Source organism: Lepidochelys kempii, chromosome 1 (assembly GCF_965140285.1).
Source record: "Lepidochelys kempii isolate rLepKem1 chromosome 1, rLepKem1.hap1, whole genome shotgun sequence".
NCBI lineage: Eukaryota > Metazoa > Chordata > Testudines > Cheloniidae > Lepidochelys > Lepidochelys kempii.
In genome coordinates this window covers 309,300,536-309,323,264 of record NC_136380.1, presented here as the reverse complement: position 1 = coordinate 309,323,264, position 22,729 = coordinate 309,300,536, and the positions used below count along the sequence as shown (strand labels likewise).

General features: G+C 41.7%; 1 protein-coding gene across 1 annotated transcript in view; it reads right to left on the bottom strand.

The window, feature by feature from the left end:
- The window catches only part of CPED1 (cadherin like and PC-esterase domain containing 1), a 216,742-nt gene that overhangs the window by 94,358 nt on the left and 99,655 nt on the right, over positions 1-22,729 (bottom strand). Inside the window, exons 14-17 of the mRNA XM_073328194.2 lie at positions 20,125-20,192; positions 19,702-19,746; positions 17,188-17,374; positions 15,588-15,756 (exon numbers count right to left, since the gene is read on the bottom strand). Of these exons, the coding sequence (XP_073184295.2) occupies positions 15,588-15,756; positions 17,188-17,374; positions 19,702-19,746; positions 20,125-20,192 (469 nt within the window). The remainder of the gene's footprint in view (positions 1-15,587; positions 15,757-17,187; positions 17,375-19,701; positions 19,747-20,124; positions 20,193-22,729) is intronic.

The following is a 22,729-nucleotide window of genomic DNA, read 5'->3' as shown; positions in this document are numbered from 1 at the left end:
ACAGAGCATTTCCTACAAATCAACTTAAGGTAGGTACTGTCAAAAAAAAAAAAAGTCAGCTTTGCTTAAATATGTACCATAGTGAGTAGTTATAAAATTCCAATGCATTATGCAACACACCGTAATATTACTATATGTACTTGGTAAAAACTGTAGGCCTGAAACACGCATATTAATTTGGCTGGGTTACCTATGAGCTGACAGCTTGATCACAACGACAACATGTTGATTATTAACATAGATTTAAAATCATCTCTGATTAATGACCTTTCCCTCCATGAATCAAATAGGTTGGAAAAAGAGAAAAGACAAAAACTGACAACCTTTACCCAACACACATTACATCTCTGTTTGGAGGACCTTTTCCCTCTCCCCACACCCTCTTCTCTTTTTCATTTCAACAGACCCCTGCACTTCCTGGATCTAGATGGGATTGTGAGGGGAAATGCCAGACTCATGCTTAGCAGTACTTTCACAGTGTGCTTCATCCAAAGGTCTTGAAACACTTTGCAAATATTAATGAATTAATTCTCACAACACCCTGATTATCCTCATTTTACAGAGGAGGAAGCTCAGGCCTAGGAGGTTAAATGACAGTCCATATAGAAGACAAGGTGGTTGAGGTAATATTGGATCAACTTCTTTGGTGAGAGAGAGAGAGAAGCTTTTCAGCTTACACAGAGCTCTATGGTGTAGCCAAAATAAATTCAAGCTTATAAAGGGTCCCTCCTCAGTTAGTACTATCCTCTGTTAGATTTGCCTCTGAAAATAGCCAGGGGAAAAGATACGGGTTCATTGAGATGTGAAGATATGGTCCGGGGGGGGGGGGGGAACAGGTTAGTATGGAACTTTTTTATACACCCTGCTTACCCCAGCTACTGTCCAAAGCCAGAATTCCATGAGCAAGGTAGGCTAATATTCCACTCTCCTTTCACGGTGAGGGATCAAGCTGTATGACTCAAACCAGCCTCTCTCAGTCTCTCTTTCAGAACCACAAGACGACAGCAGACTGGATACAAGTTATAGCTTGGCAAGAAGAATGCTAGGAAATAAGGAAGCTTTATAAAGCCTCTTGCCCTTACCACAAATTGACAGGGAGCTGGAATGAAGGAGATTTTCAGAAGAGACCCATCAGCACAATTATGGAAAAGTGAAATACTTTCTTCATTTGTCTGGTGAAACGGCCCCTTGGGAACTGTTGCAGATGACACAGCTTAGAACAGCTATGAGGCTGCTCTGGCACCTGAGGATTGCCATTGCAGCAAGGCTGTAAAGGCTTGATACGTCATCTAAGGACCAGTAGGAGTAACTGATGTTATTAGTTCCTAATCAAGAGAAGAGGTGACATACATGCCCCTGTGCTAGCTCTGGGTCACCAGAATATCCCTTACAATAGCTGATCCAGGCTTTAGAGCTGCTGTATGCTGGGTGGTGTGGCATGAGGTGACCATAGTCCAATCCAGAATTTGATCGATTTTTCAGAAACGTGCCTAAACTCTGCATAAGCTCACACTCCGTGATTAATAAGCCCTTTGCCTCTTTGATGAAACTGCTAAAGTGTCATTTGGTAACAGTGTTTATAGTGGCACACAATTCTTATCTACCTTCCTAGATGCATTAAGAGTTGCACCATATATAGGACTCATCTTATTTTAAAAATCCCCACCAACACTAGCTGGACTGGTGATAACCAGTGCCACACTGATTAATAGGAATTATTTTCTTCCAGTCTAATGTAGACAAGGCCTGGAGGCATCAATTCATTTCTTCTGAATGTTACTTGAAAACACGTGCACAGAGTCTTCGGAATGAAAACCTTTCATTGCCTCCTGATCGGGATTTCAGATTGAAAACCTGATACAAGTTAGAATAATGAGACTTTGTAGGCAGCCTACGATGGTTCGATTGCACTGCACCGACACCTAGAATGCGAGTTGCGCTACTAGTCTATCCCAGAACCAATTAACGCATTATTTGGTTAAAAAGCAATTACAACAACAAAAAATGGCAACACTTTAGCTATTCTTAAAACATGCTGTAATTTACAGGCACACAAGTGAAAGACTAATAAAAAGCCTTTTATTTAATAGAAAATATTGACTAAAAAAATAGTGCAAGCTAAAATCTATTCCAGATATGTAGGATAATTTCCTGATAATTTAAAAACAAAGAACTCACCCCCACAGCCCCCAGCTAACAGGAATGACCAAAACAAAAAGTTTATATGATCTGCTTCCCCCATAAACAGTCTCCCCAGAGCTGTATTGCTTACCCATTGTTTACTGCTGTCTGTCTCCTTTCACAGTCATCCACAATGGTTCATTGCCATTATTTGTGAAGAAATTCCCTGTCTTATGCTTTAATCACAAGACTGTAACCAGAAAATCAGGGGTCTACTCCCACTGTTGTCAAAGATTCTCAGTGTGATCTCAGGTAAGTATCCCTTTTTGTAAAATGGAGTTTATAATACTAACCTACCTCACAAAAGGTGAGGTGAGACTTAAATGTTTCATTATACTCCTACTGAAACCAACTGGATTTGTCAGATTTCTGTGGTGCAGGGAGCAATGCTAGGTCACTAATATTTCTAAAGCACTTAATCATCCAATCGTAAGCTTCAGGTAGTAAGTTTGTTGGAGCTTTCTTGGTCTTATGTGTCTGTAAAGCATCATGTACACCAGTGGAATGTTTTAATACTATACTTCATATGATTATTTTAATATCTGACAAATCCTTTATCTGTGGGACAATATCATGAGCAAGTCGAAGGATGGAATCGATCTGTTGGGTCTTTTCAATATCTGTATTTTCTGATCCCATTCTCATGCATCACCTTGAAATGCAAAAGACAATGACAACACTGCCTAAAGGAAAGGGAGTGGAGGAGAAAGGGAGACTAAAAGCCGTATACCAAAGGATCTCTTTTTAAAGTAACTTAAATGAACTAAGTGAGCTAATCCTTTCTCTGGATGCTGATCATAAGTGAAATGAGTTAGCTGATGACTCCTCAGTCATTATGAGCAACAGCAAAAATCACTGAATATTCAGCATATTGTTACACTTGGTCCCAGATCATCCAAAACCGTAAAGATGTGGCAGGTTATTCCTTGCCCATCCTTTCCAGCAGTCTATTTGCACACTATTTTCAGGGCACATGCAGGCTCTTAACTGTAACAGTGATGATTCTATATTCCACACAGGATCACACCCTCTGCATGCTACTTCCTGAGAAATTGCAAATGTTACACAGAAAACTCAAAGATATAGGTGAAACCATCTAACAAACCAAGGATAATATGATCTAAAACAACTAGTGGACACGTGCCATCCCCCTATCACCATCCCTAGAACTAGGGCTGCAGTTCTCTGGTTGGCCCGATTAGTGCAAAGTGGAGTAAGCTGGACGACTCTGCGCTTTTTCCCAGCTAGGGAGCCATCTCACAGACTTAACATGAACCTGAGCCTCAAACATTAGATTAAGATCCACATCCAGGCTTCTCCAGAGTTTAGGTGTGTTTGGCTCTGGTGTTTTGGTTCAATCCATTGTAAAAGGTCAACTCCAGCTCTTAAGTATGAGGCTTTAGGTTTGCACCCTGTAGCTCACAGGATTACCTTTACTATATTCACGGTCTTGCCTTCATTATATTCAGTTGTAAAGCAAGAAACCTATGCTATCCTGCAAGACATTAGCTGAAGCATTAGTGTGGTTAAGTAGGCCGTATGCCTTGGCATAGACCAACGGTTATCTTTAACTATTAGGAACTCCAGATAGCTTGCTTAATTGTAGGAGTTAGAATGCTCCGGTAAGTGCTACCGCAAGGAACATTGAAATAATAACTGCAAATCCTCTTAATCAAGGGGTGATGGATAGGATCATGAGTTGAAATGACAGTTACACATATCACTATACCAACTTATAGAAGGAGGACACCTCAGCATTAGTAGGATGAGGAAATACAAATAAGGAAAAGGGGGAAAACCCCTACTGAACATGCATTAGATATAGGGGCGTTAGTGTAACATATTATAAAAGTTGCATCCCAGCCTGTGGGCAGTAGGAGAGAGCCCTTGTGAGGTGCCAGAATGATGGCCATTGGTGATGGTGATGAGGAAGACAATGGTTAGGGCCGGCCTTAGGGAAAATGGCGCTCTGGGCCAAATTGTGTTTTGCCCTCCCCCCTGGCTCCCCATGGGCTCCCTCCTCCCCCTGCAATCACCTCTGGGACCCACTGCCTTCCCCAGGGTTTAATTTATATTGAAATAGTATCAGAGCTCAGCCCTGGCACAAATTAAGTACTGGCACCGTGGTCTGATACTGGCAGGTGCTGGCCGGATGCCCAGCTCTGAAGACAATGCCACTGCCTCCAGCAGCGCAGAAGGAAGGGTGGCATGGTATATGGGGTATTGCCACCCTTCCTTCTCCACTGCTGCGGCTTGTGGTGCCTGGTGCTCAGCATGTGGATCAAGGCCGGCTTTGTGCTGTCACATGGGGGCTGCATCTTGCCAGAGCCCACGGCCCTCCTGCAGCCCTCTGGCCACTCCTGGCTCACCAGGGCGCTATTTCAGATTTTAGGGAGTGGCAGAAAACTAACTGTGATTCCAGGAACTACTTAGGCACCTGAAAACTAAGGTTTTTTGTTTTTGGGGGGGTGCAGATAACTTAGGAATTAGCTGACAGGAGCACGGTATCTAATTCCTATATAACGAAAGAAAAAATATATACAAACTCCAATTAAAGCCACATTTAAAGTTTGTATGTAAATTTAGAACAATCAGGAGATAATACAGCAAGAGACCTCAAGACTTGAGATTTGGACGATCAGTTCTGGAGTTTTAACACAGATATTAGAAACACACGTTTGATACTTTATACATTATCTTTAGTAGATATAAATACAATCTGCTTACTTTCTCTAACAGACACACAGCGTTACTACCATTATCTACTCTATTTTAGTCAATTGTTTTTCACTCCACTAAAAGCATACTTAATTTTAACAGATGTGATTAAGGTTTTTCCTCTTTTATTAAGCATGGGAATTTTTCTAATTACTTTGGCATTTATGTTTACCGATCACAATCCTGTACATGACTCACTAACATTCGACTCCATCATTGCCATTGGTAGCATAGTTGGAACTGCACTTATTTTCATGCAAATTTTAAGTTATTTTACAGATATAACTAAAAATACAATTTGAAAATAAATAACCTTGATCTACACAGTGTCTAAAGTTGTGTGTTTAGACAAAGTTTTTTAAACTGGCACTGCTAAGGAGAGTACAAGCTGAAGTTACATTCTAGGAGGATACTATTATTTGATTGTACCACTTTAAATAAGGGATGACAAAGCACAATATGATAAAATAAATGATAATTACTCCAGCCAGGGCAGGTTAGGTATTTTAGAACTCTATTCAACTAATTAAATTTAAGCATGAAAGAAATAAAATTATGAAATGCACAGACCAGTCAAAAAACTAAAACAGCACTGCAATCCTTAACTTTGAAAGGATAAAGTTACAGAGAATATATGTGCATTGCAGGAAGTACCAAGTAGTAACAACACCACTACAAGTATGTGTTGGGGGGTGAGTATGTGTGAGTGAGTGAGACACACACACAGTACACGCGCTGGGGAAGTGTAAGAGTGTTGTGTGAAAGAGAGGGTGTGTGTTGGGGGAATCAGAGACAGTGTGCACGCTGGGGGAGTGTGTGAGACACAGCACGCTGTCTCTTTAAGCAGACTAGCACTCACCAGCAGCTTCATCCCACTCCTAACCCCTGTCACTTGCCGACCCCAGCTCAGCGGAGATGGGGTATATGGGCAAACAGAGGGGGACACTGACATCAGTGCTCCTCTTCCCCTCCCATCTTCACAGCAAACAATAAGCTCCCGGGAGCAGCTGGCAAGGGGTGGCTCCAAGGCAGGCAGCAGGAGCAGCTGTGGCTGCAGCACAGCAGGGGTAGGGGCACCCCTGCTCTGGAGGCACCCCAGGCCTTCGCCCCGTCCCTGACAATGGCTAACATTTCAGGTTGTCCTGCCTTTCTACCTTACTGACTCAGAGTGTTTGTGATGTTGTTAAATGTACTAAACTATTTGTAAATATAGAAGAGTTCCTGTAGTGTCTGTAACTGTGCACATGCGGGTACCCAACTATACAGTAATTTCAATAATACTGGGCCTGATCTTGGGACAAGGCCTTGTCAGCTCTCAAAGTGATAACTGGGAATTCTTAAGTAATCCATATAATAAATACATAATCTATATATCAGGCTAGGACTCTTTCTAGCACTCATGTAGCTATGCACCTAGAAAGTTTGACCACAGCAATGCAAATAATAAAATTTCTGCATACCTGCCCCCAAAAGATCTAACTGCATTTTAATGCACAGAGTCAAAAAATGCAGCATATGTGTTAGTTTTACACCACTCCATGGCATTGAATTAACCATTCTTTTGTGGGCAGATCATATATTAAGGGCTTGATTAATCACCCCAAAATCTGACTTTGTATGTGAAAGCTGGATATTTTTGGTTAAACTGAGCCCTAAGAAAAACATTTCTTTTAAAACTAAAGTTCTTAAATATGTATCTTAAACCAGCCAAAGATTTTATTTCTGTTCTCATTTCGTACTTAACACAATGCACAATACGCCTATGTCTGTGCTACCAGCGAGGGGTGCGATTCCCCAGCTCATGTACACATACTCCTGCTAGCTCTCATTGCTATTTACTCTCACTCTCTCATTGTAGCCGGAGTAACATGGTAGCGCAGCAGAGGCAAGGCTGAGCCGTGTCAAGTACATACCCACCACTTTCAGGTGGGTTTGTACTCGGTACGGCTGAGCTGTGCTACCAAGTGGTTATACTGCTACTTATACTCATGCTAGCTCAAAGAGAGCTTGCACGAGTATGTGTACACGAGCAGGGGCCTCACACCCCTAGCTTGCAGTGCAGACATAGTCATTAAGGGAGGCAACAATAACTCATTCCCTTCTCTTGTGTTGGTTCTTCCTATCTTAGGCCTCAGTCCTGCAAATGAATCTGCCCAAGTGGACCGTCCACCTGTGCAGAGCCCCACTGAAGTCAATGGAGCACCACATAGACACAAAGGTCCACATGATTCTAAAACAGGGTGTTACCTTATGCACAAGGACAACTGTCTGGGTGTGAAAGGTGGACATTTGTGTCTTAGCAAGATGAAAACAGCCATTACACTAATTCGCTAACAGTGGCAAATTATTCTATAACCACAGGGCTTTTTGGACCTTCCCCTGAAGCAGCTGGTTTTGGCCATTGTTGAAGACAGGATACCAGACTAGAAGGATCATGGGTCTGACGGCAATTCCTATGTTCTAAGTGGAATTCAGTGTTGTCACCAGGGCTGTCACTTCTCTCCAGCTCCAGCGCATGCGCTGCCATTCCCAGTTTCAATCAAGGAGGTTTATTTTCTTCACAGTGGTTAACAAAAAACCAAACAAACAGGAAACCGTCTTAGCTCAATGCTTGGCCTCAGGCTTCTCAGCCACTGCTCCCAAGTGTCTCTAGCACCTCAGCTCCTGACAACCTCCCAGCCTCCTTCAGATCTGCTCCCCTTCTGGAGCTGCAGCTGCAGGGTTGCTTCCTTGAGCCCCATACCTCTTGCTCCAGGGACCCACCACAGGAGCTAGCTCCAATCCCCCATGGCTTTCCCTCCCCAGGGCTCAGTCTGTCTCGATCCTTCCTCCCACTAGCTGCCCCCTAGGAGCCCTTAATAAACCCAGGTGTAGCCCAGCGCTCCTTAAGTAGCTGGATTGGGTTCATCTGCTCCAGTCCAGGTGAGCTGGCTACTGGGAGTCAACTAAGATGGGCTTCAGGGAAGTGGCCCAGGGAGAAACAGAACAACAATTACTAAAGGGATGCAGCACAAGGCTGATATACTTAAAGGGTGCCTAGGTTGGGGCCCAGCTCAGTCTAGCCACAGAGACGAGATACCCTGTAACAATACCCACTTATAAATATAAAACTGATTTAACATAAGGGTCAATTGTTCCACTGATTCACCTACAAAGCAATACTTAAAATCATCATAAACATCCTTCTTATAATTAAGAAAACACGTATCTTCTCCCCAGTGGCACTGATCAAGCCAAAGACACATGCTAACTTGAGGAAATGTTTATATCTGGGACTGGGAGAAAAAACTCTAACCCTCAGTCAGCCACAAGCTACATTCATCATTTACCACTTTTCTTTACTAACAGAACATATATTCAGTATGATGTTCTTTAGAAGCATTATAGCTAGAAGAGGGTGAATTTTTTCCATACAACATTTAAACCCTCCCCCCCCCCCCCATACAGATTTGGGTCAAATGAAGCATTTAAGAAATTAGCATTGAATTCACCAAATAGTTTTGTGTATAAAAACAAAAAATTGAGAAATATATCAAAGTGTTTCCTTTCAACATTTTCAAAACAAAATGATTTGATTTTCAATTTGAAACATTTTGTTTTGAATTTTGCTTCAATTTTATTTTTTAAAAAGTTAAAAACCTCAATGAAACTGTAATGGGGTGCACTCACCTCTCATGAGCACCCCCTAGTCGAGTGTTTGCATGCCTGCCATTTTCTTCCTCAATTTCCTCCGCTCACAGTGCCCCATCGGCCGCTGTGCTTGTCAGGCATGCCTTCGGTGACTCAGCCCTCCAGCCGAGTCACACTGTCCATGTGCAAAAACAAACCAACCCAGAATACACAATCCAAGATGTCCCTTATGTCCCCTCCCTCGGATCAGTCTTTAATCAGTCCAACAGGGCCCATCAGGTACCCTCACTTGGTCTGCCTAGATTGTAAGGCTCCTACTCTGAAATTGAGCAGCACCCTGAGCAATTCTTCCCTGGGGACTCCTTTCTCCTACTTGAGTCCTCATGACCCCAGCTTTCCTACTGAACCACCCCCTTGGACTCAGTTCACTTACCACTGCTCCCTGCTGAGTCAGTCCCCATGCAGCACAGTTCTAATTCCCTTCCTTAGGGCATAGCCACTTCCCCCTAGTGGCTGGTGGGAGAGACCTGGTCCCATCCACTGCTCTGGGTCTCAACCAAGGGACCCTGTAAGTATAGCAGCCTTGTGCTGCATCCCTTTAGTAATTGCTGCTCTGTTTCTCCCTGGGCCACTTCCCTGTAACCCATATTAGTTGACTCGCAGTAGCCAGACAGAAGCTCCTTCCTTGCTCCCCCAGTCCCTGTCAGTCACCTGCTTTGGCCCATACAGCAAGCCAGGAGCACCTCTTATTCCCCCAATCCCTCCTAGCAGACTGATCTCACTCTGGCTAGCCCTGCAACTCCCTTTATATGGCCTGCTGGGCCCTGATTGGCTCTTTTATTGGCTGCTTCCCCTGCAGCCACTCTAGACCACTTGGAGGACCTCTCTACTGCTCCTTTCCTGGGACAGGTGTGGCAGGGGCCTCCAGGCCTAGTCCATCCCGTCACAGAAACATTTTGTTTTGGGTTGAATAAAACATTTCATTCAACCTGAAGTTGTGTGTGTGTTGGGGCGGGGTGTAGTTCTGGTTGGTTGGTTGGTTTTACTTAACCAAACATTCAAAAGTTTTCATTTTGGGCTGACCACAAACAATTTTTTTAAATTTCAATTTTTAATTTTTTTTTAACTTCATTTTCAGAAATCTGAAATGAATGAAATGAAAAAACCAGTTGCTTACACAGGTCTAATTATAACTAATTTTTGTGACATTACACTATTCCTATTGGGTGCTTCTAAGAGATACCAGAAATACCTTATATTTACAATCAATTATAGTTATACCTTCTTGTTTTTGAAACCTTTCAAATACAGGGTACACAGTTTGCACACTAAGTAATCATTTGACCAATCCGAAAATATTTAGGCTGTTTTGTTTGAAGTCGCCTGAGGGATGCAGTCCAGTAGGCATGCTCAGAGCACACCTACGGGATTGAGCCCTGCACATGACTTAGGCAATCAGCCACCTATCCTCCTTGGCTTGTGCACTGTTCTGGGGCTTAGGTGAGAGAGAGTTCTCTGGACACCTAGAGCGAGACAGCAGCACATGTGCCCAAAGGCAGAAACTTAAGAGTCTAGGAAACATTGCACTGTAAAAAGTATATGGTGTGTGACTTTAGGTGCCTACACTGTTCTGTGGGAGTTCTGTGCACTCCAGTGGTGCCGAAATTGTGTCTTCGGTGTCCAAAATCAGGGACTTAGGCACCTAACTCCCTTTGTGCGTCCAGATCTTAGACTATGTCTACACTGCAGCTAGGGGTACGAACAGCAGCTTGTTTAGACATATCCACGTTAGCTGTAATCAAGCTCATTCACTAAAAGTAGCCACGAGAATATGCCCATATGGGCCTCAGCGCGGCTTCACAATCCTGCCAGGGCCTCCTGGGTGTGTACCTGTTTGTGCAGACTCTACCACCTGGAAAGATTTCACTGGTCCTGCTGCTGTTCCCCATTATAAATAGAGGAAATCTCTCTCATACCAGTAAAAACTTTCAGATTCGTAGAAACTTACTTAATGGAACCACTGTACAATACTAATTCTTTATGGTATTATTATGTTTCACAGAAATGCAGAGACAAGGATAACGATACACTGTAACTAGCAAATAGTGTATTGGCTATCCATTGCTCACAGCACAAAACAAAAAAAGAATAGCTAATGCTATTAGTGAAATGAATGGGCACAAAAAATATTAACATGAGACAGTAGGATACTGTAGGTATCAATCTTCAGGGTGTCACAGAGAAGCTTTTAACCTATGCATGTCACCAATTACTGTCCAGGACTCTAGATAAACCCGTATTAAAAATGAAAGAGGTAATTAACATTAAAAACATTTACTCTAATACATAAATAAATCGCTATGTGTTTTAAAGATAATGCACAACATAATAAATGGAGGGATACACTGGTTATTTCCATACATTAGTCCTGACCATTATGACAGTGCACAACTAACGTTGGGCTCTGCCGTATTGGAGGTTATAGTGGTATCCCTGTCTCATGGAAACAACCTATTGTAACAACTTCCTTTTTTTGTGCCTACATAGAGATTACAAGGCCACTAGGAATATAGCAATGGTGCCACTGCAACCAAATTCAAATACTATGAATGTTGTCGACAATAAAATGAAATTACAAACAAAAACAAACCAACAAGCTTTTACAGGCAATGTAGCGTTGCAGAAGAGCAGAATGCAAATAAAAGGGATGCAAAGCCTATTAATGCGCTGCAGTGACTCCACAGTTTATCCCCTACTAATTTGGTTTTAATGAGGACATTATGGCTGCTATCAATAAGGAGAAAGGACAATAATTTGGTACTCCGAGGGAATGTGAGGCTTGGAACCACACACTTCTTAACTGAATAGCCTTGAACTTAATCCAGGATTACTCAGATGCATGAGAATTGTTAGAAGACTGGAAACAACATCTCTAGCTCTGTCTTTGTATTGTAACCTTCATCATGGTATCAGCTTGCAGTGAAACCTGAATATCCTAACAGGATTAAACATAAAAGAAAGTTTTTAAAAAAGTCTCTGGATTAGAATTCTAACGGAAGCCTACTGTGAGAAAGATCACACCACTGTCATTGACCTTTCTCTTCCTAGGCATGATCCCAGTTGTGCATAGTCAAGTATCCAAAGGAGAATCCATCAGTTCATGGTGTATTTATCCTTTTGCTTCTGGAACAGGTGGTTACTAAGAGAACAAGCATGGAAGCCACTGAACAGTGACTATAACAAATGCTGCCTGTGTGTGTAATGTACTCCAATACAGCAAGTGTAATGTAACTACAGTATTTGGAGAACTTAAAATATGTTTCCTATCAATAAATCACCATAAACAAAAGACAGTGTTTGCCCTAGCAAATATGAATGAAGCAAAAAAGAAATGCAACATCTTGGCATTTTTACCGTGCCATTTTAACCTCCACTTCTAAACCTTAATTGCTTTGGGTTTTTAAAAATTTAATAAGATAGTTTCTGAAATGTTTGCCTTCAACATACCTCAAAAGAAATGCTACTTTAAAATCACATGCTGCATCTTCACAATCCCCATTAGATACCTCAAAAATGCTTTTCATCTCATATTTACTTTTAGCTATTAAAGACCTCCGTAGCTCCGAACAATTACGTAATAAATTTAATTAGGAAAAAGCTTTTCACATATGAGCATACAAATGCAGTTCAAGCAAAAGGAACTTATACAGCACTTTTCATTTTAAGCATTCCAGATCTCTCAACAGTGCTTTAAAGATATGGCATGAGGGCACATACATACTAAAATAAAACATTAACAACAGTGTAAACTGTAATGTGGGAGAACATACAATAGCACAAATTCCTACTCCTGGAACCAAATATATGCTCATGATTGGGTGATGGATGATTGGCTTTTCTCATCTTCACAGCCAATTCTGGTTTCTAAGTAGCATAATAATATACCCCTCCCACTGCTGCGCTCCTGTTTTACTCCGATTCACTACTGACATCGGGCCGGTCACTGGGCCACCTTCAAATGCTGTGTGGGCGTAGATCTCATGAAGCAGCTCTTAATCCTCTCCTGACTGTAATTTGCTACCTACCCTTATCAGTTATAAAAGTACATCACTGCCTAATTCAGGCAAGTAGGATTTATGAAAATTGGCATTACTATACATCAAGAAAACTGATAGGCCCACTTACACACCTTTTATATCACTTGTGTATCTAAATTTATTTCAAGACTACATACCTTTTTTTAGTTACTGAAAGAGTAACTATTGCCAAAACCTTTCCATAATCATATTTTTCAACATGCCAAAACTTAATGAGGAAAAGAAGACCCAGTTGGAATCAATCTTTTTAGTAAAGATTAAGAAAATAACACGTCTCCAAAAAAGAACATTAAAAACAATCCCTAATTGTAGAATAGACCACCTACAAAGAAAGAGGCCTCATCAGGCAATATAAAGAAAAAGGTTATTTATATTCTGCAGTCAATTGCTCATTCCTATAGCATCATTGGACTACCTGAAAACTATACAAAAGCTCCAACAATAAATGAATTGAAAATGCGTGGAACACTGGCCAGCATAATTCAGCTTTGTGGGAACAGTGCCTGGATTTCATGATGCAGGTACATGATATAAAAAGCAGTGGTTCCCAATCTTTTTGGCATCACGCCCCCTTGTTTAATTTTCGAGAAACCCTTCATGCCCCGTCACCTCTCCTTTACCATCATCCAACCCCCCCCCCCCCCGGATCCTTGTCCTCTGACCACTCCCTCCTGGGACACCCCCTGCCCCAACTGCCCCCCCCCGGGACCCCACTCCCTATCCAACCATTCCTGCTCCTTGTCCCTGACCGCCCCCTCCTCGGACTCTACCCCTATACAACTCCCCCTGCTCCTTGTCCCCTGACCACCCCCCCGGGACCCCACCCCCTATCCAGCCCCCCCCGGCTTCCTGTCTCCTGACTGCCCTGACCCTTATCCACACCCCCACCCCCTGACAGGCCCCACCGGGACTCCCACACCTATCCAATGCTCCAGCTCCCTGCCTCCTGACCGCCCCCCCCAGAACCTCCGCCCCATCCAACCACTCCCTGTCCCCTGACTGCCCCCCCCCCGGACCTCCTGCCTCTTATCCAACTCCTCCTCCCCCCATTCCCTGCCCCCTTACCAGGCTGCTCAGAGCGGCAGAACTGGCTTATTGGAAAGCCTGGGATACAGGCGGGCGCAAACTGCATTGTGGCTGCAGGGGAGGGTGGACAGGAGGGGAGGGGCCGGGGGCTAGCCTCCCCGGCCGGGATCTCAAGGGCTGGGCAGCCTTGTGCCCCTCTTAGAATTTCTTCATGCCTCCCCGGGGGGAGCGTCCCCCAGTTTGGGAACCAATGATATAAAGTAATAGATTAGATTAGACATGTATATGTTAAGATCAGTGAAGATTTGGTTATTATATCTCTGAACATGCCAGGCTGAACTCTGGTTCCATATCAGAGACTCTCCTCTGGGACTAGATTTGATTTCAGTCTGAGAACAAAATTATCCCCTTCAACCTGTAGTGTGGGTTTATAGGATATTTTGCATTGGTTACATATAATCGGAGAAGAGAATTTTGCCACACATTTGTATTGATTATTTTGTTTTTAAGGACCCTATGGACTGCGTTAGTTACTGCCAACTACACACTTTCAGAACTGACAACCTCTCCTTGCTGCGGTTGCAAGACTTACTGCTTATTTCTTCACAATACCTTTTTTTTTAAAAATTACCCCCTTTTCTGTCCCAAAGTCTAAAACGTGTGTCAGCTCCCACTTTGATTACTCTAACTTCCTCTGTAATATGTTGAGAAAAACTGGAGGAAAAGAATCAGGTTTTAAGAGGGGGATATATTGGTGTAAGTCAAGAAGTTTTGTGACATACAGAGAAATGGCAGAGTCGGAGCACACAATGCTGAGTTTAATAGAGCCCTATTGCTTATAATCCTGCCTGCTTGCGATAATATAATTTAGCGCTAATGAAATACTCGCTCTAGATTCCCTGTAAGACCTCCCCACTCTTCAATCTATTCAAAACCCCACAAATGAATTTATCTTCCTTGCCTATTGTCAATTCCCTCTTGGAATCTCTCCACTGATTTCCCCTTCCCCACCATATCAAATTTTAACTTCTAGTGCTCAGCCTTCAAAGACCTGCACAAAGCTATCCTGGCCTACATCTCAGATCTCATATCCTATCACGTTCTCCTTTACCACCTTTGCTCCACTAACAATGAAAGCCTCAATGTCCCTTTGTTTCATTTTCCTACTCCCATCTTTGTGTCTTCTTCTATGCTGACCTTCCGTATGAAATGTCCTTCCAACTGCAGTATGCCAGACCTTAAGCTTTTCTTCATTCAGATCTCTTCTAAAGGCTCAATGCTTCCATAAGGATCCATATATACATTATATATAATGTATTTGCATATACACACTTAAAAAAATCTAAACTTCATTCCTTCCTTTGGTCTGCCCCGTGTGTTTTCACTTTATATGTTTGTCTTCTAGACTATACGTTTTTCATTCATAAATCGTTTTGATATCTGTATCTTGACCAGAGCTGACCCCACTGTCAGCAATAAGCAAAGAATAAATGAATACATAATCACAATCATAACCATAATGATCAAAACATTGCAATCAACTGCACAGATGATCATAGCAACAGAAACTCTACTACATCTGCTTTACTGTTCTGATAACTCTGATGCTTCTTACAAAGAAAGATACAATACTGTGGTGAGTAGGATTTCAGTTGACCAAGGTCATGGCAACTTAGCTTGGAGTTTTCCAATGCATACAAAATACGAAAGGTACTGATGTATAATTTACATTTATAGCCAAAAACCTTTGTAATCCCCCTATTTTATACAATATGGATTGAGAATTCCCAAAGAGTTAGGGGGCCTCATTCTAATCTAAACAGGTTCCATGCTGACTTCAGTTCAGTTACTTCTGATTTACACCAGTGTAAGTGAGATCATAATCAAGCCATATACATATATAAAGTGTATATTCAAAGAAAAAACAAACAGTACCTGCACAAAACCACACACCATATAGTCCTCAAACAAAGGCAGACTTGGGCGGTCTTCTCGATAGACAGTGATTTTATAGCTGCTCACAACCTCGGGGTCGGATTGCGCATTATCTGTTACTAGAATAGTGATTTTATTAATTCCCAGGCCAAGGGGGTAGTTAGCAACACTGCAAGGGAAAACAACAACAGAAAGTGATAGGCCCAATGTTAAATCAGTCAAGATTTGAACAGCACTTTCCACTGCAATTTAAATGGACCTCAGCTTTTAAGGTTTCTATTAGTAATGTTTATTTCAACAGTTTAATATGAATAATAGTGTAAAGTCTAGCTTGCAAAGGCATTTTTTTAAAAAATCTAGCAATAAAGCAAAAATGTGCCAGAAACAATCTAAAAATGTGATGTTATTTTAGCTTTCAACTTAGATAGGAGAGAGCTTCAGAGTTGGCAAGTCAGTCAGACAACAATGACAAGAAAATTGTGAATGATGCAACTAGGGACAATAGTTTCTGGCAGTTTCAAATCAGTGATGAAGTGAGGAGGGAGACAAATGAGATTGAAAATTTTAGCTAGCCCTTCAAATTGTGCACTTTCTGAGCATTATGGATTCCCAAATAAACCATTCAACATGATAGACAAGAGCAGTGCTGGAGAGGTTTTTGCTCTGCAGTGAACTGAGAATGGCTGGAACTAACAGAATTTGAACTTTCAATGCTTTTACTTCTTAATAAATATTTATATAATGACTTTTGTTTAGAAGACTCTCGAAGTATTTTGCAAACTCTCATTATATAGCATACACGTCTATTTGCATATCAATCACTCCATGCATGCAACTCTGGGGTGTATTGTGGCAGCCAGCCTACATCAAAAATTTTATGTGACACGGTTTTGTGTTAGCTTTTTTTTTTTTAAGAATAAGTCAAGAATAACTTCTCTAATAGAAACCACAGGAAGAGTATTAGATTAATAATAGAAGATACTGGCGAGGACACCAGGACAAACCCCCATAGTTTTGCAGAAAGGACCATAAGACCCTCAATGATCACAACTGGTCAGGTCCTCTGTTTTATACATCACCAAAGACTGCACCTCCAACGGATCCCTTACACCATGGTGGAATGCTGGTCCTATAATGACTAAGACAGAAGGGCTCTACCAAGTGAATCATGGTTCTAGCAGCTCCTGGGTTCATCTTGAAAATCTTCTGTTCAGTTACTGATGAGACCCAGTGCTGCTTAGCTTATATACAGCTCTGTATAATTTGGGCCCTGAATATTTTACCAACAACCGTGCTCGTCTTCTGTACTCAGACCATTGGTGGTGTGAGTAGTTTTATGTAGAAGCTGGAGGGAGATTCTAACAGTTTGGGGGGGTTGTTAACTGGAGTTTAATTGTAATGATTGTAATGGGTACATTTTTAATACATTGATAAATAAATACAAATCTAAAGGACTAAATGTCTGGGCATTCAAATCTCCTTTTGTAATCTTAATTCCTAATTCCTAGTTCTCTTGGAAATGCAGAGGTGGCTGCCATCCTTTCTGTTTCTCCAATATTAGGAATCAGCTCTGTGCTTACAGGATCATTTCCCCCCATACCTTGGTCCCTTCCTCTCATCAAGGTGCACCTGGCACTGACAGTTAGAGGGTTCTGCTCCAATCTTCACTGTCACCACATCAAATGGGACTTCAGTGTAGTACTCTTTGATCTTTGGATTAAATTTAGGATTCAGGTCCAAAGGCGGGCAGGTGAAGATTTGCCTGATATGAGATAGGGTATCTTTATCTGTTCCAAGAAGGCATCAAAGAAAAAACTGTGACACATATGGACATTTTAAAATAACAAGTAACTGCTGGCAGGCTGTTAAATGATCAATGGTGAGATTCATTAACTCATAGCCAGGCTGAGTCTGTTGCTGCAAGGCATTAATGGATTTTGTATTGACACTTGGGGTAAATTTTCAGACCTGTGCAGGGCTTTTATCATTTTCTGCCCAATGACTTTAGTAGGAGTCACAAAACTAAAAGCTTGACTAAGGCACTGAAAATTTAAGGATTAAGGTCAAAAAATCCTGTCTCCAGTGGATTAATTGAAATGTACATGAGTTTAATGACAGAAATTCACAACCAACTTAGGTATGTACCAGCCTGTGTGAAGGGCTTATGTATATGTGTAGTTGCCAGGAAAAAATCAATCTGTTGGAAACACCCTTACTGCTCATAAGAACTGATCACATGGGTGACATCTAGACTCATGGGATCATTTGTACATCAGGGTGAATAATTTATAAAGAATCCTCATTCAACAAACTGCACCTCTTTTTCTGTTTGTGGACAATCCATAAAAATCATGATTTTCTCAAACACACTCATTATTCTGTATTATCATTATCAAACAAAATGATTTCTGTGAATTATTATTTGCCTGTAGCTCGTCTGTGACAAGTTTCTTGCACCTATTTTAATCTGATCTGTTAGAATCAGATTGCTGGCATGTTTACACATTCAAAATTTGCTTTTTCTGAATATTCTCCAATATTCAATTATAACTGGCTGCTTCTGCAAACATTCCAGCCAGTAAACTCTTTCCCTCAAATAGCTGAGTGAATCTGGAAGCTTAGTATGTGGCTTAAGAGGGCTTAAATATTACACAGGGCCCTGTGTGGGGCCTGTCCACGAGAGTGAATTTAACTGGAGAGTAACACAAAAGGGCCAAGTTCAGTTCTCAGATACATTGTTGTAAATAGAGTTAATGCTGTTACTCCAGAGTTACACTGGTTTAACTGAGAGCAGAATTTGGGCCAAATTCCCCAGAGAACAGGTCATATTCAAAACATACAGCATAGAGGGTTGAGGGAAAGTAAGTGTTCAAAGGATATAAGAAGCACTCCTGAGTTCCCCAAGAGGCCATATGGCCTATGTAACGCACAGATCATTTCAGGATGTATGCTTATTCCCTAAGAAATCACTAATAGCCTTAAGAATTAAAGCAGCTGGAGGGAGGGGTACCTTTCAAAGAAAAATCTTATGAGAGGGGTGAAATCATAGTGTCAGTCAGCCAGGATAGGAATGTTCTTGGCCTGGAACTGACATCTTCCTGGCTGAGCGCCAAGCTTAGAGAGGAGCAGAGAGGAGATGAGGCCCATTGGGATGAAAATTCTTCACCCCTAAGCAGCAATTTGTCTCCCTCTCCCAGAATAACTCTCATAGACAATACAGCCTCAGTTAGACAGAGGGGAAAAGAGCACTGGACACTGAAAAGGTAGTAGTAATGTTCTAAGGTGTGGGATGCCCGGAGCTCATTTAGATGAGCTCATCATCCCCTGAGCAACACCCTAAGACTTTCTTTTGTTTTGGCCTGATACTCAGCTGACTGTACCCCTGAAGAAGCCAAATGTCCTTGCAGCTATATGTGCACTGTTCTGGGTCCCACATAATTTCACCTGGATATAGCAATAAAGAGGTCCGCCTGTACAATGATATATTTGTAGTTGAATGGAGTTCTGGGTGGCTAATGGTGGTGAGGGATATGAAGCAAGGGTAAATGCAGGTTGAAAGAAAAAAAACTATTGAGTGTGTCTCTAATTTTATATTTAAGTATTTCCTTCTACATCACAAAAGAACCACAAATATTGTATTCCTGAACAGATATTACTTGATCAGGAAGGGTTAAGCACTGAACTAATATCCTGTATGATAGTTGAGCACCCAAAAATTTAAAGTTTAAAAAACCACTTCATAAGAACAACTGTATGCAAAAGGAGAAACTATAACTGTCCTTGAAAAACTGTCTACATGACAGTCAGTGGTATAACCAGAAGAAAAACCATAAGGGCTTTGAGATCAATGAATGTCCAAACATTAATATTAGAATGTAAACATAACAATGGCTAACTTTGTGCTTGAGAGTTACTTTGCATAGCTGACTCATTATTGATGGATTCAGAAACATTCTGGCTACTTAATAAACCATGTTTCGTTTTTAAGGGCCTAAAGGCACTCCATTCCCTAAAGAAAGTTGCACAGACACTATAAAAAATGTGTTAAAGCAGTGCCACCTTTTGCATAAAGTTCACATGTTCTGTCAGTACAAAGATATAGATCTTGACTTACCATGACTACAATGCCTTTCTTTAGTCTCATTGGAAAAATGTAATTCTAAAGGGCAAACAGAAACAATTAACTGTGTCCTACTCTACACACTGCATGCAACCCCTATTTGCAGAACCCAAAGAAAACAACCCTCTCCCCCCAAACATAACTGAATTATACCAATAAAAGGGGACACTTGTATTTATTTCAGTTTGGGCCATATGCTGCCTGCTCTACTCCCACTGGAATCCATGGAACAACTTTCATGAGTTAGGGAGATAGAATTCAGCCTTTTATGTTTAGTAAATGAGCCACAACCGTCTAACTGGAAAGCACGAATGTAAGAAACACATCAGTTCATCTGAACCACAGACATTCCCAGATTTTTGGAACAAACAGGAAGAGCATGTGGTATATTACAAGTAAACCAGTCTGATGTCCTACCTTTCTGATTTTTCATTACGTTGAAAGGAGTTCTTTGTTTAACACCTTCTTTTTCTGGGAAAGAATTCCTATCAATGCAATAGTATAGACATTTCTAGATCAATGAGAGGAACAGAATCTATGGAAAACACTTTTTAAAAATTCCTGTCTCCCTTGGCGTGGGGCATGGTACTGTAGTTTTCTGAACAGAAAGATGCACCTCTTGCACTCACATTCCCAATACCAGCAATCTTACCTGAAATGAGCATGATGGAAAACTTACAGCCCGTAGTAAACAATTGCCCATAGCAAGAAAAGGAGAAAAGCAGAAATGCATCTCAAGAAAGTAGCTTAATAGGGAGGAAAACTGGAAGGGGAGGGGTATCCAAGAATAAAAGCTTTCGAATTGCTTGTACATTACTTTTTTACCCATTTTTAATATGCAGTTCGGGTTACAATTTGTACAAAAACAATTTCTTTAAGACAAGTAAAGACTTGAGTAACTGGTAACTGGTAACTGAATTTAGGTGAGTATGGATTTATACACTGGAATGAAGCAGACAGAAGTAATATTAGACTATGTACTTGCTAATCCAAAACCAAATTATATGCCTAAAGCTAGAATTCATACACATTCTTACTTTATCAAATGAAGACTAGCTATCTGCAACTACTCAGGAATAGGTTTCAGAGTAGCAGCCGTGTTAGTCTGTATCTGCAAAAAGAAAAGGAGGACTTGTGGCACCTTAGAGACTAACAGATTTATTTGAGCATAAGCTTTCGTGAGCTACAGCTCACTTCATCGGATGCATTCAGTGGAAAATACAGTGGGGAGATTTATATACGCAGAGAACATGAAACAATGGGTGTTGCCATACACATTGTAACGACAGTGATCAGATAAGGTGAGCTATTGCCAGCAAGAGAGCGGGGGGGGGGGACTTTTGTAGTGATAATCAAGGTGGGCCATTTCCAGCAAGAACGTCTGAGGAACAGCCGGGGGAGGGGGGAGGGAGAGGGAAGGAGAAAATAAACATGGGGAAATAGTTTTACTTTGTGTAATGACCCATCCACTCCCAGTCTTTATTCAAGCCTAAGTTAATTGTATCCAGTTTGCAAATTAATTTCAATTCAGCAGTCTCTCATTGGAGTCTGTTTTTGAAGTTTTTTTGTTGAAGAATTGCAACTTTTAGGTCTGTAATCGAGTGACCAGAGAGATTGAAGTGTTCTCGGACTGGTTTTTGAATGTTATAATTCTTGACGTCTGATTTGTGTCCATTTATTCTTTTACGTAGAGACTGTCTAGTTTGGCCAATGTACATGGCAAAGGGGCATTGCTGGCACATGATGGCATATATCACATTGGTAGATGTGCAGGTGAACGAGCCTCTGATAGTGTGGCTGATGTGATTAGGCCCTAGGATGGTGTCCCCTGAATAGATATGTGGACACAGCTGGCAACGGGCTTTGTTGCAAGGATAGGTTCCTGGGTTAGTGGTTCTGTTGTGTGGTTGCTGGTGAGTATTTGCTTCAGGTTGGGGGGGCTGTCTGTAAGCAAGGACTGGCCTGTCTCCCAAGATCTGTGAGAGTGATGGGTCGTCCTTCAGGATAGGTTGTAGGTCCTTGATGTTGCACTGGAGAGGTTTTAGTTGGGGGTTGAAGGTGATGGCTAGTGGTGTTCTGTTATTTTCTTTGTTGGGCCTGTCCTGTAGTAGGTAACTTCTGGGTACTCTTCTGGCTCTGTCAATCTGTTTCTTCACTTCAGCAGTTGTAAGAATGCTTGATAGAGATCTTGTAGGTGTTTGTCTCTGACTGAGGGGTTGAAGCAAATGACATTGTATCGTAGAGCTTGGCTGTAGACAATGGATCGTGTGGTGTGTGTGGATGAAAGCTGGAAGCATGTAGGTAGGCATAGCAGTCAGTAGGTTTCCCGTATAGGGTGGTGTTTATTTGACCATCGCTTATTAGCACCGTAGTGTCCAGGAAGGTCTTGTCAACTGCTGGAAATGGCCCACCTTGATTATCACTACAAAAGGTTCCCCTCCCACCCCACTCTCCTGCTGGTAATAGCTCACCTTACCTGATCACTCTCATTACAGTGTGTATGGTAACACCCATTGTTTCATGTTCTCTGCGTATATAAATCTCCCCACTGTATTTTCCACTGAATGCATCCGATGAAGTGAGCTGTAGCTCACGAAAGCTTATGCTCAAATAAATTTGTTAGTCTCTAAGGTGCCACAAGTCCTCCTTTTCTTTTTACTCGGGAATATGTCACCAACTCCAAATTTGTTAATTCAGCAGATTTCCTCTTACAATGAGTCAAATCCATTTTTGGACATGACTGGAGGCTGGCAAGGTAGATTTACAATAAGCTCTTCCCTACGCAAACCCTGTATAGACTGACAAAGAGAAATGACAGATGAAGAGATCCAAAGGGGCTCCTTTCAGGAGTCATATGTTTCCCCCCAAAACATTCCCTTTGAAGTCCTCTTGAAGAATTGCATTGCCAGAGAAGCCTATTGTTCATCAGTTTATGATTTTAAAAGACAGAAATCCACTTTCTATGTGTGTGTGTGGTGGGTGGGGCGAAGATAGCGAAATCTTACTTTGTGGCCAACCCCCA